Source organism: Lipophrys pholis, assembly GCF_963383615.2.
Source record: "Lipophrys pholis genome assembly, chromosome: 8".
Lineage (NCBI taxonomy): Eukaryota > Metazoa > Chordata > Actinopteri > Blenniiformes > Blenniidae > Lipophrys > Lipophrys pholis.
The window spans coordinates 30,015,340-30,035,193 of NC_137630.1; the positions used below are offsets into that span (position 1 = coordinate 30,015,340).

Sequence of the window (19,854 nt, forward strand, 5' to 3'; positions counted from 1 at the left end):
TCTGGGTCATTTATTTACATTTTGCATACCTCGTACCTGCCCGTTACATAAAGCATAACTACCTTGTGTCAAAGTCTTGCGGCAAAAAGAAGCTTGTTTGTGTGAAATGTAAGACACAGGAGTGTTCAGGTTTCTTCTCCCCGCCTGATAAGGCCTCTTATCAGGCTATTACTGTAGCCACCAGATACTGCCGCCGTCTTTTTTCTCCCTGACAGGAGGAGAGCAGGATCCAGGGGATCAGACCCAAGACTCACAGAGTGGAGTTACCACGGTCCTACTACCCGACCCCACCACAGCACCGGGACCCCACCGCAACAGCACAGCCCTTAAACTCCAGACTGAGATTGGTTCATCATCAGACCAACGCTCATCATAGACTTTTCTTAGTATTTGTACTTCTCTGGCCTGTCTGCCTCTCTCTCTCTCTCCCTGTCCTATCCCATGTACTTCTCCCCCCCAACCGGTCAAGGCGGATGGCCGTCCTTCCAGAGTCTAGGGTCCGCCCCACGCTTTCTTCCTGAAGAGGGACTTCTTATGAACTTCTCTCCATGCGAGGGAGTTTTTCCTGGCCACTGTTGCTTGTTACACCTGCTGCTTTGGAAGGGTTTAGTTGGGTCCTGTTGTACTCCATCATTGTAAGAGCGCTTTGAGATGTTTGTTGATGTGATTTAGCGCTTTACAAATAAAATTGAATTGAATTATCCAGCTGCACAAGGTCACGGGCTGCTCCGCGCTGACGACTAAAGTGCAGCTTAACTTGTCATAAAAGTAACGACCAACAATCGGACGTGGGAAAGTAGAGCGGGTTTATGACACAAAACAAGTCCTGGTGACGTTTGTCCTCGTGGACCAGGACAAAGTGACGATGACTCAGAACACAAAGCACACACACACACACACCTGAAGCAGCTAAATGGAACCCAGCCATCATCGATGCCTGGTCTTCAGGGTGAAAACACGCATGGGAAAGTCCAATTAAGAGCAAGTTTAGAGGAGCACAGTGGGTGTTTGTTTGCACACCGACCCTTAACAAGTGAGTCACGTCAGGCACAACAAACAAGCCCGTGCAGGAGGAGAGTGGAGAAAGCAGACACCTCGAATACGTTCGAATTAATTCATGACTGGAGAAACTCTCAGGAGTCGTCGCCGCCGATCACCTCCAGGTCTTCCCAGCAGGAGGCGTCAGTCTGGCCCAGAAACCATCAAGCAAAATGTTAAGACATTGATTTTGTTTAAGACAAATGTTTGTTTGACCCGCTTCACGCTGAACGAACCTTCAAGGCTGCAGCATTAAATCACCACGTGGCACGATGGCTCATTTGAAATAATCTTTAATTGATAACAAATCTACAACAAGGAATACAAATAAAGTGGAAGCTGCAAGCAAGGAGAAGTAAGGAGTCTCAGTCCGCTCACGTCCAGCAGAGTGCTGAACGCCGACCACGTCTGTACGTTAAAAACAAATGACTAAAGTCAACCTGTCTAGGATATGGCATTCGACATTATGTTGGCAATCTGACCTTTTATTACACGTGTGCAGCACTTTGTGGATTGTCTTTGTGAATTTAAAAAAAAAAGAATCTGTATAATTTGCTTTAAAATCCAAGTTTTGCTGATTTAGGCACCAACATAGCAGCCCCCCCCGTCAACACAAACACTACATTGATGGTTGTCCGCTATGAGCCGCTGGAGCCCAAGAGGAGCGCCACTTCAGTCCAGTCAGGAAAATCTGTTGATTTGTTAAGAAACGCTCTCCTGGGCCTCAACGGCGTGTTTGAAAACTACCGCACTACAGAAAGCAGGAGGGATGAAATCATAGAGACGTGATTGTATTGAGAGAATTAAAAACTTCCTGCAGATGCATGCTACAAATAAATCACAGTGACATTACCTTTCCTTTAAAACCTCCTGTCGGGTGCCGGACGGCCCGTGATGGGACGGAGAAACCTGAGAGTGCAGTGCGTCCGTTCACGCTGCGCCGCAGGCTCTCTGCTGGCTGATCAGCACCTCCTCTGACTTACCAATTAAAAATCCTGATATTTAAAAAACAAAAAACAACCCACTGCTCACTGATGGACTGGCTGACGTGTGCGTGCTGCCACCTTGTGGCAAGATACTGGCACTGCAAAACATAAAAAAAAAAAAATCCTCAAGCTGTAGTTTGTCTAATTTCATTTCTAAATGACGATTGGAGGTTTCAGGAGAGATGCTGATCACATGTCTGACTAAAAACTGGAGGCAGTGCACCGCCGCCATCGCAGCACCGACAGGACCAGCGTGTGCATAGTGCTCAGTGTTTCCTGATTTCATAAAGTTAGAAGCGTGAGAGGAAGGAGGGAGTGTGGTGAGCGTGTGCCGACAGTCAGCGTCGTCATTGGTACAGCAGGTAGTTCTTGAGGGAAGCCGGCAGGGGCAGTCTATGGATTTCAGTCAGGCGGTCCCGTCCTAATGCCACCCTCACCGAACGCCTACACAGGTCCATCAGAGAGAGGGGTTCGGCTGCGGGCGGGGGGGGGGGGGAGAAAGAGGAACGACAGGATCAGACAAGCAGAACGTGTGATGAAACAAACCAGCATAACGCCCAAAGAACACATTTTTGTAACCAAGAAGTGAAATCTATTAGTTTGTGCTCGTTTCTACATCACGTCACATTTAGGAGCCAAATCTCTTGACTGTGTTGTGTTTTATTTAGGGACGCACTAATACCGATAGTGTCGGGTCCGATACTCAAGAGGTTCGGGGGTCATGCACCAGCGATGCTAAATGCTAAACATGATGAAAGTCTGACTGATGAGGTCAACAGCGAGCTGGAGGTGCACGCAGCATTATGGCATTTTAATAAGTACGGGTATCGGCAAGTAACTAAAGCTTAGTCTTCATCTTAAAAAATGGCCTCGGTGCCCCCCTAGTATTTTATGTCTTTAACTCCAGTGTGGTTTTGGGAACGTCTCAAGGTCTTTAGAGTTTTTTGTTTTGCGATCGTGAGGAAAAAGGTGCTTCGGTGTATCTGACATGCAGTTTCCAGACAGAAAATACGTCCTTGTTCACGTCTGGCCTCCTGAGGAAGGTTAGTAAATACTGACACCATGTCTGTGGTTCACTTCTTCCTTCAGCTTTTTTTCCCCAATATACGTTGGAGAAAAGTAGTAAAATATTGTGCTGTATCAGCGTTTGCAGTTTTTTTTATCATTTACCAATACTGAAGCCATCAGAGGTTGAAATACCAAGCAGTTTTTCAGGGTTTTACACGTGCGGGGAAAGCAGTGGACTTAAAAACTATTGAGTCAATAAGTGTTGCCCACGTTTCAATTATATGGGCAGCGCTTCAGTGGAGCTGGAACTATAATTTGATGATTCGAGTGCGACACTTCAGCAGAATTCTCCTCACCTACTGGTGTGTATCTTTCTAACGTGGTTGTAGCTTCAAAGCTGCACAATCACGACACGTTTTACTCTTATTTCGTGTAATCAAAACATTTCATCAGCTTACACTTAAGAAAAACCCCAAAAAGGGTTTCTACGCCACATTTTAATAGGACACAATAGATTCGGGTCCTGACACTATCCTGGGTAGGTTTACATTTACTCTAATCTGGATCTCGTCACAAGTTCAGGCTCCACGTCGTCAGACTGGATGTTTTGGACAAGTTGCTTTACATCGTGAGTAAAGACATCAAACTCACACGGGCTTCATGCACATCACACAACCAGAAGCGGTGCTTTTCACACAAGCCTAAACTAGGTCGAGGGATCTGAGCTGAACATAAAAATGTAATGAGCACAGAGCACTTGGGAGATGTGGATAGAACATGTTTTGATAAGCACCGATGTTTCCCCATTGAGAGCTCATGAGCCTTTCACCAAGGAATAACCAGGATTAATCCAATTGGAGTTATCTTGCGTTGGGGGGGGGGGGGGGGGGGGGGGGGGGGGGGGGGGGGGGAGACAAGAAGCTTGTGTTTTTGGATCAAGATTCAGGAAACAGGGACCACAGTGTGAAAACTAAGCCAGAGTAGAGTTAATGATGAGCTAGAACAGTTTACAGGGAGACTATTTGCACCGTTTGCTAAAACCGAGACAGCGACAACCTGATATGAGGAAAAAAAAAAAGTGAGCCGAGAACACAAACAGCATTTTCATTTAAAGATATTAAATGAGCTTCCAGACAGTCTGAAGTTATCTGTAGACTGGAACACTGTCTTCAACCCCCCCCCCCAAAAAAGAAAGTGACATTTGGGAAAGTCAGCTGTGTCTATATTAGTCTGATTCAATTGTTGTATAATGCATTTTAGGATTCCAAGTGATAAATAATTTTAACGGCTATTGCTCATGTTACTCCTTTGTACTGTAGGCTATTATAGTAATAAGTATTATGTTGTTGTGTGCTTGCCCAGGGACTGCAGATGGAAAAACCAGCAAATGGCTAAATCTGGTGCAAAGCATCTTTTCTTTAAGATTGTTTTTGTACATGACCCTGAAAAACAAACATTTACATAGTAGTTTCTCAGTAATCCGTACTGTGAGGTCTGAATACAAATAGTGTGGCGTTATGGTGTCCAAACTTTTCACTGTGGCCCCCGTTAACGTGACAATGTCATGGAAAAGATGACAGTTTCTATTAAAAAAACCCGAAACGATGGAGTTAGCATACCAGGCCATGAGTTGGTGCCGTTAGTTGTTTTTGTAATTAACCCACACATACGAGCACAAAGAACAACAGGCTAGAAACATTAACAACCGGAGAACGCAGACATTCTAGTGGACAGACGACCAAGTTGGATTGTTATTGTCGTGACTGTCAAAATAAAAGCACCAAGTCCCAGGAGAATATAGACTGGGTGTCATGACACGACTGAGGAAACAACATTGTTATGGTACATCTTACTCGCGCATGTGCAGAAGTATTTACCAAGCCCATAGGGGTGGGGCTGCACAGCCGCAGCGCTTCCGCCATCTACTCGGGACGGAGCCAAAGCATTTTTGAAAAATTCCACCGTGGGAGCAGTTTTCAAAAAGTTGAGTCGTCAGTGGCTTTTGAGCACCGTTGTTGTGAAATCGGATGCCGAAAAAGAAAGTTTTCTATTTTCACCTGAAATCATTGCCATGGAACCGTGGAATATCTTATTGCTTCATTACCTCCCTCTACTGGTTTGTGGGACAAAGTGACGACACGCATGCTGCTGAGGGAAAAGAACACTGGCAGCGTTTGAAACATTAAAAGTTTATACTTACGGTCGAGCCCATTTATGTACCGGCTACGAATTTCACAGTGTCCCCACACGGCACTCACAATCGGGTACAGCTTCCTGCCCTTAAGGCCTCTGAAAGCCACTCCTAAATAATGTCCGTCCACTATGTAACCTAGCGTCCCCTCGTCCATGTCCAAGACCACCAGGAGGGAGTCCGGGATAATAAAAGTGTCGTCCGGATCGAGGAAGGCTGGGTAGGTTTTTCCTGGGTGGTTCTTGCCGTCGTGGTAGAGTTTACTCCTGCACAGGTCCCACCCCCACGATTCGGCGTTGCTTCCCACCAAAGCCGTGTAGCCCACCGAATGCAGTGGAGCGTCGCTGGTCGCCACGCCGACCACGGCGTGCGTGCCCCTCTGACGCATGGCCCAGCTGATCTCCCACACGTGCAGTCCCCTCGTGTAGCCGACGCGTCCCCGGATGGCGTCCGTGCTCTGCGCCACTGGGTGCCTGTGGAACACCAGCTTGTTGTCGTCCTTGACGAAGATGTTGAGGGAGCGGTCGTCGTTGTTCCACGAGTGCTGGACCTGGACGTCGGCGCCGGCGGGCGGCATGTCCAGGAGCAGATCCAGTCGCGATGGCTTGGTGTGACTCAGGGCCTGGAGCTCCAACTTCAGGGGGCTGAAAGCTGGATCCCGCATATCAATGGTTTTGATGCCACCTGGGACTTTCTGCCCCATGCTCCAGGTGGGTATAGCAGCTTCCTCTTCCCCCTCTCCTCCTCTTCCTCCCCCCTCCTTTCAGATAAATGGGGGGAGTAAATCAGCCTCGATCCCTCTCCTCCACGGTGCTCCTGCGATCTGAGAAAAAGCGGGTTCGTCCTCCTGCGTCAAGACAGCCAACAAGGAAGGACCGAAAGATTGGAGTCTTACTGGAGACACTGGAAGAGATAAAGAGAAAAAACAAATCCGACATAAGGTTTGATTATGTAGATCCACTAAGGCTCAACGCACGCTCATTATCCCTATGACCACTTACAGCAGCTATTACCTCCTCACATCATTTTCTGGAAATACGACTGATTTCAGTCACTTCACCCATCTATTTTATTAGCTGCAGGGGAGTTCAGCTGCCTCAAACATGCCTTTTTTTCCCAGCTTCCTGAACAAAGACGCCAGTATCCAGTGACGCTGAAACATCAACCGGAACAGATTCAAAGTGATAACTATCAACACCAGTAGGGAGCCTTGATAATGAAGATTGTAAAGGTCATCATGATATGTTTAATCTCAAGTTGAACGCGGTCTTAACACAGTATGGTGTCGTTTTACTTCCTACTTGTTCCCCCAAGAAAACCAAGAAATACGGGCCCAACAAGTTTCCGTCACTCAAAAGTCAAATAGACAGATGGACAATGAACAGAGTAAATGACCTACTTTTGAAGTCAGACTGAATGCGAACCACTCAATATTTAATAATCTACAAGTATTAGGTGGAGTGTGCAGTCTTTAGGAACAGATGAGGCCATCATGTGAGAGTTCACCATGAAACACTGCAAGCTCAAATTATGTTTGCACTGAAACATTGTGTAGTCTCAGACGACTGAAAATACTCAACATTCTGTGATAATTTTATAATTTGAATACCAGCTGTATTAAGCCATGACTTAAAATTAAATGAAACATGACACAGCTCTCCTAAATCTTTGCAGAATAACTTCTGACTTTGTTCCTGCTTTACCTTTAGCCCAGTTAGGTTGCTCAACAACAAACAACCTCGTGATCGGACTGTGCTTCACTAATTCAATTTGCATGATGAGAATTTTCCAGATGTGCACTAAGTTGACAGTCAACATGCGCCGTCTACGACCGTCCATCTTGACGTGACGACAGTCGACCTACAAACGATGTCAGAGATTCACGATGAGGCCTCGTCGATAGACGACCACTACACAGAATATAGATCTGTCCATTGACTGTTGGATCCATACAGCGCTCAGAGCTCTACACACATTAGAGTAAACACAGTATGGTGTGTTCCTGGATCCAAGTGATTGGGTCTGGAATTATGTGCATTACTTTTTTTTTTTTTTTTACCTACTCCTGATAAAGTTCCAGTTAAAAACAGGATAGATCCCAATCACACCACAAACTCCCCAGACTTGACTAGTACTTTAAAAACTGAAAAACACCACAGAGGAGCAAACAGTATATGTATGGTTTCATTCAAAAAGTTTTTATCTCAGTCTTCGTTCCTGGGAACTTCACACTAAGGCCCCCACTTACACGATGCTGAAAACAACTTTTTGAAAACTGCTCACAAGGTGGAACTTTTTCGAAAACGATCAGCCAAAAAACAACACTTTCCGGAAACGCTTGGGCATCCTGAGATGGGGGTGAAAGTGCTGCTAATGTACATCTGCACATGTGCAAAGAAAAGAACACCGTTTCCTCCGTGGTGTCATGACTCCCAGTTCATATTCTCCTGGGACTTGGAAGTTTCATAGTCGACAGTCACCGTAATCCAACTTGGTCGTCTATCTATACGAATGTCGGCATACTCGCCATTGTTAATGTTTATGACGCATTGTTCTTTGTGCTTGTATGTGGTTTCATTACAAAAGAGAGAAAAAACAGCACCAACTAGTGGTCCTACAGGAAAACTACAAAATTTTCAGCATTTCCGTGTAAAGGGACGTCATTTTCAAAAAGTTGCTGTGTAAACGCGAACCTCTTCTAAAAACAGAAATGCAATAACCATGCGTTTTCACTTAAAATATCCAGTAAATGGGGCCTAACTTTTCAAGAGCAATGAGATACTTCGAAAATGAAGTAAGAATCCTCGTCTGGGCTTTCTGTTAAGTGCAGGTGCCGTCGGTCCCGGGTCTTCCTGGTTCTGCCTGCGTTGCAGCCCGGCTGTGGAGAGCATTGTGCAACGTGGAAAACTGCTGCTGGGAAGGCCACTCTAATTGAATTGTAGACAAGAGTTCATTGAGCAGTGCTTTGGCTCTTTATCTAATGCAAGTAAACAACCATTTAAATGGGTCATGTCTTTTCAGTGATCGGAAAACAGCAGGGAAGAAAAAGCAGGCAGCGGGTGGCCAGCATCTGAATGTAAACAATCTCTTTTTCAATGGCTGTCCAGCATTCAGGGAGAGTGAAACATGTTAATTTGCACACTCTGAGCCAGGATCGTACCATTCCTCCTCCCTGTGGCACAGGAGCTGAGGAGGGATTTGTCAGGCTGGAAATTGGACCCGAGCCGTTTTGGGGGTTCCTTGGGAAGTGATTAAAATGCAAGAGGAAGGATTCACTGGACTTGCTGAGCCAAGAAGAGGCTTGTTGCTATTGTAGGGCTGAATTTAGACAAGCCCTACCTGAACTTAAGCCCGAGCATGTTTGTTGACCTGCTGAGAACAGAAAGTTCAAGGTTAACAAACATAGTCATCCATTGCCGAAGCACAAACATCAAACGTGCTGCTGAATTTAACAACTGCCCAACTTGCCCTAAAGTAAATTTTAATTGACCTTTCAGTAGTATACTTCCCCCGTGGGCTCACCACCCGCAGGAAAGGTTCTTAATTGGTGCAATGTGATCTGGGTGACAGTGCTCAGACTGCCACCCCCACGACCCGGAAACGGATAAGCAGGAGAAAATGGATGGATGATAGTATACTTCCGTTTTTCATTGTACAAGTGTCATATAACAGGTTATACTCCGTCTTTGTGGACACACCTGGCTCAAAGGAACAACAGAATCACAGACATTCATTATAACGCTTAATCAGTTTTACCTGACTCACCGATCACAACACAATGAAGCAGAAGTATATACAAGCATTCCAGATGCACTTTATTCCTAACAGTAATGGGATTAACAGAAAAAAAAGATAAGAGCTTGAGTAGAAATATTGCATGTTACCGTGTTGGGAAGAAACGGTGCCTGTGTTTAAGTTAAAAGTCATGTCTAATAGTGGCTTTAAAAATGGGTGGATAAGTCTATCCCCTATCAGGAAACCTGAATGGCGAGTTTACACCTGTGGCCTCAAGAGGAAATAATGTGAGAAGGACTGAAGTTCACCTCAGCACTATAGTGAAATATCTGCTCAAAAGCATAGTGCCTTGCTCAGGTGCACGTTAGAGAACGGTGTCTGTTAAAAGAGCTTAATGTGCATAGAACTCATGGTTCAAACGAGCCCCGTATTTTAAATTACAAAGGTTTATTCATCCCACGTATGTTATCACATATTCTGTGGTTGAAATCAAGAGCAGATCTTGATGCCTTTATACATCCATGACGGTACACCGGTGTTTTGGACAAAGGAATCGAGCCTTTTGTAGAAGCACTTTGTGGGAGACACCAAGGAAAGAAACATTGAGAACCACCGTCTTAAGTGTTTAGCCCAGGTAACATGCTGCATACAGTTGAATATCGGCCTGTGAGAATTTATCCAAAGTTAGTCGACATTGGCCTCAACTTCCTGCAACCCTAAAGGTGAATAAAACAAGTACAGAAGTCGATTGAAATCAAGGTTTTGCTTTGAGCAGAATAATTGCAGCCAAAGGATGACATGAAGGGGTCATATTGGAAAAGCGGTATGCAGAGTACCTGCAATCCAAAAGTAGTCAGTCTGATCCCACATCTCGTGTCAAGTTGTCTTTGAGCAAGACATTATAACCTAAAGGTTTTGCATATTGTATGTGAAAACCTTGCATGGCAGCCATCACTACTGCTTTACAAGCGTATCAGTAAATGCTAAGAGTGAAATAGGTTGATTGAACTGAAATAAACTTGAAGCTTTAAGCAGACATCACACCGTTGACATGATTAAGACAACTGATGGGATCAAGTCAGAGTGGAAGTGGGGGGGGGGGGCGGAGTAGTGCCTCATCAAAAGTGATGCTATTACCTGTTTCGAGATGTCAGAGATGTTAGAGAAGCAAAAACAAATTGGCCGTCATATCGGGATCGGCCATAGAGTCATTAGTTTAAAAAAAAAAAAAATATATATATATATATATATCAGTCCAACAAACAAAAGTGCCCTGAAATGAACAATCTGTGTAGGGGGGGGGGCTTTTTGCACACTTCCTTCAGGCTTAAAGCAAGAAACATGCGGCTCGGCGAGACATGTTTATAGTAAGGACAAATACATTTTCATATTTCATGCACATGAATGGTACAAAAAATAAATTCACTTAAGTGAAAGTAAAAATTGTTCAAATTCACTACGTAGATCTATTTTAAACTGATTATGAGAGAAGCTTTGTTTTACACATGACATACATCGGTATAGGCCAAATGTTTTATATAAAGTGATGGGCTTGAATTCAAGTTCACGATAACACACAGTGTGGATGGAGGGGGTCAGTAAAGCCACCCTACCTGAGGGGTGTGGGACATCAACAAATGAAAAAGGGGAAGCTCCAGCCTGACAGGTCCAGCTCTCTACATTTGTTTTGCTTGTACGGTGTTATTTAGGGTTGTACTGTAAACAGACAGATTGAGTGGTTGGTAAGGCTGACAGTTCACATACAACCAGACCTGTTGTGAGGAGAGCTCCACGGGCCCGGGCTGCACACAAAGCTGGATTAGCGCCTCTGTGGAGCAGCTTTAACGGTGTAAACCATCAAAAAGTGTGAATAAGCCCAGTGAGAGCCGCCTGCTGTCGGTAGTTTGCTCGTCGGTGAGCGTTCAGGCCCGTTACAACCGCCAGTTAGCTTCATGCTCGCGTTAGCAGCCGGGGCCCCGGGGGAACCGGCCGTCCTCTCCCGGCCTCCGAGAACCGCCTCCAGCCGTTCAAAACGGGATGTTTCAACAGCTTCCACGAAACCAAACTTCACTTCTTTTTTTTTTTTAACTGACACTCGACCGAGAGATGACGGGTTACACAACAAGCAGCCGTCCGGAGCCGCGCTGCTAGCACAGACTGAGGGTGGAGGAGGAGGGGGAGGTGGGGGGGGAAGCCCCGGAGGAAAACTCACCTCCCGGAGAGGAGAGACACGGCAGGCCGGAGCGGGGACACCTTCCGCGGGCTTCACCTGCCTTCACTCCATCGTGGACGCGTGTCTGCCCGGAGCCTCCTCTTCCACCGCGCGAGTGTGGACATGAATCAGGTGAAACAGTGATGGCTGCTGCTCTCTAACATCTCTCCCCGGTCACGTGCTGCTCGCGCTCACAGCTGCGACTCGATTAGCCCCGCCCACCGCCGGCTGCAGCCTCTGCCAGGCACCAGCAGCGCCATGCATCTGCACCGCATGCTCCTTTTGCTCTATTGAAAGTCATTTTTCAGGTCTGTGCAATGGCCGGTGCTCACATTCACAACACATATTTCTCACAAACATTTCCAGATTTGGTGATTAACACTGTCAGCGCTCGATATGTCATTAAAAAAGAAAGAGAGAGAGAAACAATATGCATGTTTTTAAATGACATTTTTAGATTTACGCTGACTAAATTCTTGATGTTATTCTGTGGTTTCAAAACTGGATAATTCGTTCAACTAAAGATGAATGCTGAGGTGAGCCAGAGGTGAGCACAATTATCAAGAGCTGGTCTGGAGATGAAAAAAAAGAAAGTCAAAAATTACTTCCATCCATCCACCCATCCACCCATCCTGTGCAGGGTGGCAGGGTGCTGGAGCCAATCACAGCTAACTATGGTCGAGGGCAGGATACACCCCGAACAGGCTTCTAGTCCATCACAGCACAAACACAGAGAGCCAGATACTCACATTCACATCTCGGAGCAATTTTAGGATCACCAATTAACTTCACATGCATGTTCTCAGACTATGGGAGGAAAGTAGATTACCTGGAGGAAACCCCACACAGAAAGGCCCGGCCAGCATTGGAACTTATGACATTCTCACTGCGAGGTGACGGAGCTAACCACTACTCCACCGTGCAGCCTCAGAAATGACTGTAAAGGCTTGTTTGAGTTAGACCTTGAAGTCTCAATTTACATGAGTACTGGAGAAAAGCAATCATAAAGACACTTCCGCTCTGAAAGAGTGACTTAAACAGGAAGTTATCGTGCACATGAACAGGAAGGTTCAGGAAACCTTCAACCAACATTATGGCCTATATAGTATTTTGAACTGTCATGAGATGCAAGCTCTTTATTTGAACACAATCCTAGACTGAAAGCCTAAATCTGTTTGTTTGTTTTTGCCTGAGCCAGACTCTGTCCTCCTCTGGTGAAACCGCCTCTGTCCTTAGTTGATTGTGTTGTTTTACCCCCACAGAGTATAACCATTTCAAAAGTGCAATGTTGACAGTTTTATCAAATCAGACAATATTACCACAAACGAATCCTGTAAAGAAAAGTGAGAAAATGAGATATTTTTTGTTGTAACAATGCTAATACCTCTTCTCTGAAAGATGTTTATTTTCCTTTTTAAGCGGTTCCACATGTCTGGAGCGTGCATTTGTGGGATGAGTATATATAGGTTGCACCAACAACAGGTTTTCTTTCTGCTACATTCTTCTTTGGATTAGATTTCGATCAGTTTGGGGAAACTGTGATAACTTTCAAATGGTATCATATTCCAATGGAAATCAAACAAGAGTAAAAAAAACAAAAAAAACCTGAAAAGTATTAATGACATAAGGGGTGAAGAGATTTTATTTTTTTGCACGTATGCAAATCATACCAAGGAGTGGAGGAGGAGATAGAACCTGGAGACAGAAATATACTTGTCAAACATGATTTGCTCCACCATTTTCAGTCTGAATATTTATTTGTTCAATTACAGTATTTTCATGAGGGGGGGGGCTAACTTGACTTGATTGCTTCCTCTATTTTATTATGTAGTCTAAACTGCAGGTAAAATGAGGCTGATACATGCTGAACACTGTTCATTCATTGCCTTGTGTCCCACTTTTGTGTTGTTGGGTTTTTTTTCCCTTTAGGATATAGGCTATAAAGGGCTCTCTTATAGCTTTATATTTGCTAGACCAGAAATCAATCATATATTTCAGTTGTGGGTTTTCTCTTTGAACGGATTTATTCTAAGGTCATGCATATGATATTTCAAAGGAGCTATAATTGATCATTTCCACGCGTGAGACACCATATGACCGGTGTCTGCCTGCGCGCTCACACAGCGAGGCATTCAGAGCCGCGCTGACACACATTTTTGAAGCAGTGAATGATGCAGACATGAGTGGAGATCCTCGACAACAGTCACCATCACAGGCGTGCCCTGCCGACCCCCGCCGGGGTCGATTGTGACTGATGGCTGATTTGGAGTGAACACAGTGACGCACCCTGCAGGCACAATCAATCATTCAGATATCATCATTAAAAGCAGGTCCAGTCTCAATAGGAGCACAAACTGGTCACTTCTTCAAAAGTGCAGATGCCAGTCAGTGATTAACGTCTTAATATTTCCTTCATTAACACACTGAGTTCTCCTCCAGGTCTGCACACAGTGGACTCTGGGAATACTGAGGCACTGCTGCCATCTAGTGGATTCTCACGAACTCTCAGCACCCGCTTGAGATGCACGAGCTCACGCTCAGTCTGCACTGAGGTGTACTTCCTCCATTTAAATCTTCTGAACAATAAACCTCTGGAGGAAAATCTTAATGCGGGAAGCTCACGGTTGCGTGCACACTTTCATCCTGAATTATGAGCTAAAATCTGCTCGAATGGGCGGATCAATCCAAAAATCAATACCTACGTTAGTATCGATATCGAATGATACCAGTGCAACGAGATCAATACTTAGTTTCAGAACCTGAAATGATATTTTGTTCTAAATTGTTCTGGAGTGATAGTTTCGAACACTTTGTTTATTTAATAAAAAAAATAAAAACTCAGATGTTACAATGTGCGGGAGAAAATAGTTTTGTTACTGTTGTTTGAACAAAAATCTTTATTAAAATAATATACTAATAAACTTTTACAAATTCTGTTATAGGTTTAAGTAATTAATGAACCAAAGGAAAAATCATAATAACACTCTAAAGATCATGAAAATTCATTCAGATTTAGCAATTTAATGATGCATTAACCTTGAATATTGAAAAGTATTGGTATTGGCTCGGTATTCCGACGATACTGGTCATGTATTTACTTGGTATCGGATCAATACCAAATCTTGCAGTATCGCACACCACCAGTGTGTATCAATAGGCTGAGCGCTGATTGAGCATCCTCCTCCGCCTCCTCCTCCTCCTCCACCTCCACCTCCTTGTGCATATTTTCAAATCTGGCATCTGATTTCTCAGACTGTCACGGGCCGGAACCAACAGGACTTTTCAAATGACCTTATTTGTCCACTGTGTGAGGCGTCTGAAGGTAATGCGGCTCGTTTTACATCCTCGGCGGGGAACATAGCTCGGCGACTTGAATTACCTTCCCCTCAGCTCATCTCCCAGTGAAAATCCCATTTTCCCATGCGGTGATGGTGCAATGTGCTGAGCTCGGTGATATCTCATGCCCCCCCCCCCCCCCCCCCCCCCCCCCACACACACAGCGGAGGAGGGGCACGCAGACATGCTTACTGCCTTCCTTTTAGAAACCATCATTTCAGCAGGATCGATAGTACGTCCCACTCCACGGCTGGCAGAGTGCACTGCCTCTATAGGGTGTGTGTGTGTGTGTGTGTGTGTGTGTGTGTGTGTGTGTGTGTGTGTGTGTGTGTGTGTGTGTCGGGGGTGGGGTGAGGGGGCATGTATGGACAGCTGCACCACGGCAAGTACGAGCAACGCAGGCAGTCAAGGTGAATGATCGCATGCTGCGTCAGACACTCTGCTCCTCACTTGCTCCGAGATGCAGTTTCTGAGGTGGACCAGTGGGTGGATGCTGTAGCAGACAACATACTGATGAAGAACTAGTTCTGCCATCAGGTACTTTATGTTCCCGGTGTTCACTTCTGTCTGCACGCCAACTCAAATCACACCACGCATGGAGATGAATGAAGAGCTGCAGCCGGTGCATCTTGCATGAAACTCAATGCACACACACACACACACACACACACACACACACACACACACACACACACACACACACACACACACACACACACACACACACACACACACACACACACACACACGCACACGCACACACACACACACACACACACGTCCCAGACCCCTTTGACTACGAGTCCTTAGACAGATCTGCTCTGTAGGTGAGAAGATGTCTCATGTTTCAGTGGATCGCTTGCAATTCAAGACCTGCTCAGTCCAGGCGTATGAAGCAGAAACCCTTACACAGCAATAAAAAACAAAAAAAATCTCTGCCAGTTAGAGTAGCGTGCACGGACAGAGAGACTCAGGAAATTATAGTAGGTTATTGTACGGTAAAATCTGAAAGAGGCCGAGGGAGAAAACGGCTCACGCAGATGTATTTTTCACCCTTTGCTCTATTTAATTTTTCCTCCTGCTCATATTTCTATCTGGCGTGCTGGCGGATAAGAAATACACCTCACAATGATCAAAATTACAAACCCACTATTCACTGTCAACCATTATCCTGCTTTCATCCTTGTGGACAATAAAATACAACAAAACAACTAAAGTAACATTCACAACTTTAATTAGAACGTGAGTCTGATCACTTTGCTGCATTACAAATAATCCTAAAGTAACACATATTTCATCAATAAAGATAGAAATCTAGAAAAAAGCAGCAATCATCTCATGAGGATGTTAAAACAAAGTATTTGGCAAAAAAAAAAAAAAAAAAAAGACTTCTATGAATCAATTCTAAAGGTTTGAGTTCTGATCTCATCGGACAATTTGCTTGACAAAATGATAAAACATGGCCTCGGTGAAGAATTAAAACACAAGTCTTGTTGTATGTCAACGTATCGGCAGGCGTGTATTTAGCGTGTATCCTTCTGGTGCGACTTTGAGAGCGGAGAGGGCGCCGGTCGAGAGAGGTGAGTCACTGCAGGACGGGGAAAGTGTGGATGGGACAGGATGTGTGGTGCAGTATAAGCATCCCCTCCGCTCACATCGCTGCTCATTTGTCAAGTTGCCTGCAGACTTGAATGGTGCATTGCTGCTAAAACACAGGGAGAGGCAATCAGCAGTGGAGGAGCGCACCTCCATGCAGGGAGGGGTCTCAGGTGGACGCCAGTCTTTTTTTGGGGTGGTCTGCAGATCAATAAGACCCTTTTTTTCCCCTCAACAAAACACATTTAGGCAGAGGGTTCAGCTGAACACTTTGTGAAGAACAGTTTGGTTCAGAATTTTCCCAAAGGAAAAATTCAATCTGAGCGAAAAAGGTGTCCAGAAAAACTACAACCGGCTTTTAGTTTCAGGAATGGACTCTCAGTTTGTCCTTCAAAAGAGAACAGAATGTCATTTTCTGCTTTTTCGAAGTGACACGCTACACCGTCACCCGACTCTGTGTTTGCACACGAGCAGCACGGACGTGCATGGAAGTCATGTAAGGTCACGGCTCTGATGGTATCCGGGCTTGGTGAAAATCCACGGCGCTCGTCCGATAAATCAGAGCCAGAGACAAAGCCCGCACCCCGGCGGGGGGGGGGGGGGGGGGCTCACGGCACATCGGCGGAAACCGTCCTGCTCCTCTTGTCGTCCGTCAGGCAGCGGTTTGGCAGATGGCGGATACAGACGGTCACGTGGTTCAGGTTGGCCCGGCTGCGTGTGTCCATGAACTCAGCGTGGGACTCGTCCAGAGGAAAACTGGCAGCTGCTGCTGCACCTTCCAGGTACGCAGAGAAAAAAACAAAAAACACAAACACAAATCAATGGAAGGTAAAGTCTCTAGTCAGACTCATTTCATCCAAAGAAAAATGAAGGCGGACGTATTTAAGGTCACAGATGAATAGATTTCATGAGATCAAAATGTGGGTTTGGTGCCGGGTTGTGTTTTCATTTACCTTCATCACTATGGTTGCATTACTATGGATGAAATGATCCACATTTTCCATTCCTAGCTAGTCAGAAATCGCAGCTCAGGGTATCTGCTGATACAGAATACTGATACCGGAGGGGTTTCTTTATATCTCACTGCCAGGATCTCATCATTCCCTATCAGTTAACATGAGGCCGGGGATTGCTGCAGCCTGATGTGACTAACAACAAAACCAAAAAAAACAAAAACGTGCTCTGATAATGGTGACATGGCATTTTGATCCAAAAACTATGACTAAGTAAATGTAAACCCCTGATCATTTCAACGAGGGGTCAGTATCCAGAGTAATAATGAAACGACATCAGTTAAACAGTAAATGTGTTCAAGTACAATATTATATCGGTGTCAAAGCTAAAATGAGTCCATGTCACAGTGAGTTAAGACATCAGGAAGTACAGGTATGAGCCGTGTCTTTGCAAATTGATTAACTTTGTATTGTTTAACTATATTCCTCCATATTTACATTTAAAATCTGATGAGATTCATCCTTTTACTTTTATTCTTTTGGTTCACAAACACAGTTACCAATAAATAAACAGCAATGTGTCCATTCCTCTAACAGTGAGTCAAAAACATGGGATCATATATAAACGTCTATCTTCTAATGAAGATCTCTAGTGTCTCCTTTATTTATCCAACTCAATCAAAAGTGCAGTCCACCGCAAATAATTCACACTAATGCACGTAAAAGACGCTGCTCTCCCTCTTGTGTCGTAATCTAAGGGTGAAAATATCGTTTCATGGATGTATGTTTCCTCCTGCGGTCATCCCGGTCGTATCCGAAGCATTTCTGACTGCCCCACCTAAAATTCTGCGTACTCCGTCAGCGACTCGTTTTCAAAGATTGACATCCTCGCAAGCAGCACGAGGCGCCGGTTCGAAAGCCACACGCAGGTGGAGGAAGACGGAACGTGCTACATGGACGAGCGGAAAGCTTGGCTTTGTTGACAACGATGCAAACACACTGCAGAACCCAAGCTGCATCCTGGTCACAGGATTTAATCACAGGTGAACGTCACTAATTCAAACCGAAGGTGTAGAAGACAGAGTCGCACCTTGTTGGAATGAATGGAAGTGAATGCAAACACTGCGTCTGCATTCTTTTACCTGTGAGTGTGAGTGGGCTCCTCGGCTCCCTCATTAAGCAGCAGACGTCTCAGTGTTGTTTCTGAGCCGCTGGTGAAGATGGCACACGTGTCAGGAATCAGTTGCTTCCTGCTGCAACGTCTCGTCGGCTCATATAGACATCAACAGGCCGCTCCGGAGGAGCCGGGAAGTTATCCGTCTCTGTCTGGGTGCGCTCTGCCCAGTTTTGACGGTAACAAATGGCAGTGGTGAATGTAGGCCAGGAGTCAACACTCATCTTCTGATGACACGAGGCGTTGTGGAGGATCTGCAACACTCCTCCAAGAACACGCTGCACCGCGGGGGGGGGGGGGGGGGGGGGGGGGGGGGGGGGGGACACAAAAATAACAGGGAGCTCACCGTCTCTGCAGATGAAATAATGAATAATGCTGGAGATTTGTGGGGTTTCTTTCACGGTCCAAAAATAATCCAGCTCTCTGCTTCTGTTTCTCTAAGTCAGGTTCCTCTGTGAAGGATACGTTAGGTCCTCCCACAGTCCAAAAACATGCTTGTGAGGTTAAGGCCTGGTTTACACGACGTCTTCAAGTGAAAACACAAAACTTTCTTAGTGTTTTAGGTGTTCGTTCACACAACAGCAGTGGTCAGACGCATTTCGTGCCTTGAAATTACTATTTCTTGGCCTCAATTTTGTGGCAACAAATGTTTTATTTCATGGCAACAAATTTCAAATTGTGTGGTCACAATTTAAAGGGGTCATATTATCCAGCTTTTCAACACTTTCACATGGTGTCATTGGTCCAAAAACGTTCAAAGTTTATTGCACCAAATCCAGGATCATAGGAGCTGCATTCAGAATCTGCTGTGTCTATGTGAGCTGGACTGGTTCCGCCCACACATGCCCATCTTGGAAAGAGGAGGAAGTATTTCTTCTCGTGGTGCCATGTGCCAGAGCAGAGCTGCATAATTGTGGGAGGAGTCAAAAGGAGGGACTACCTTGATTGGGATTGGCTGAACCCCCGATGACACTATATAGGGTTTGATTTCTGATTGGCTGGTTGGAGCAACACATTTTTTAAAACCTGAAACAAGCCAGGGAGAGAGAGGACAGACCGTCTTCACTTCTGGGGCGTCAGTCCAGGTATGGGGACGATTAGTACTGCTGGAAAACATTTAGAAAGTGAATTTTGATAATATGACCCCTCTGAAGATTTATTTCAGATGTCATGTCTGGGGCTCCGTAGAAAACAGCTCCAGTCCTATGATGGTTAAAATTTATAATTTAATTTGTTCATAATTGTTTTATAGGCTTCCACACATAATATAAAATAAAATCTCAAAATATTGTTTTCTTGGAAAGAGAAACAAAACCTGCAAACGTCATTAAAAGCTTTCAAACACTCAAGTTTCTGAAGAGAGATTGAGAATACGACTCAAGTGACTTTTTCTTTCCACCGTCTATCCTGAATATTACAAAGCGAGCTTGAAATTGATAGCGTAGCTTTGTGAGGGCCTAATCAAGGCTTCCCAGCTGCAGCCTCCCTCACTGCAGGCTGATGTGTGCGTTCTGCTCTGCAGAGAGCCGACCGGCTGCTGCTGCTGCTGCTGCTGCTGCTGCTGACACCGCCAGCTGACGGAGCCGCTGCTCCTTCACCACCACGGAGCAGCCAGCCGTCAGAAG

At 45.2% G+C, this 19,854-nt stretch overlaps 1 protein-coding gene across 2 annotated transcripts; it reads right to left on the reverse strand.

Annotated features, from left to right (window-relative positions):
* Nucleotides 1–1,313: 1,313 nt before the first annotated feature.
* Nucleotides 1,314–11,365, reverse strand: spsb1 (splA/ryanodine receptor domain and SOCS box containing 1). Of its 2 annotated transcripts, none has more exons than XM_080468923.1 (3): nt 11,171–11,365; nt 5,233–6,117; nt 1,314–2,499 (listed from the first exon to the last, which is right to left on the reverse strand). In XM_080468923.1, exons 2-3 carry the CDS (start codon nt 5,924–5,926, stop codon nt 2,372–2,374), a joined length of 822 nt encoding a protein of 273 aa, XP_080325049.1. In that variant the 5' UTR covers nt 5,927–6,117; nt 11,171–11,365; the 3' UTR covers nt 1,314–2,371. The 2 variants fall into 2 exon arrangements, with proteins under 2 accessions (XP_080325049.1, XP_080325048.1); XM_080468922.1 differs by having other exon boundaries at nt 1,320–2,499; nt 5,233–6,126; nt 11,171–11,363.
* Between the last annotated feature and the right edge of the window lie 8,489 nt (nt 11,366–19,854).

What these genes read in the sequence shown, in the direction of transcription:
- spsb1 (XM_080468923.1), bottom strand. Translation starts at nt 5,926, where the DNA reads ATGGGGCAGAAAGTCCCAGGTGGCATCAAAACCATTGATATGCGGGAT. An exon ending in GTACATAAATGGGCTCGACC is followed by an intron (nt 2,500 to 5,232) that starts GTAAGTATAAAC and finishes CCCCGCCCGCAG; the next exon opens with CCGAACCCCTCTCTCTGATG.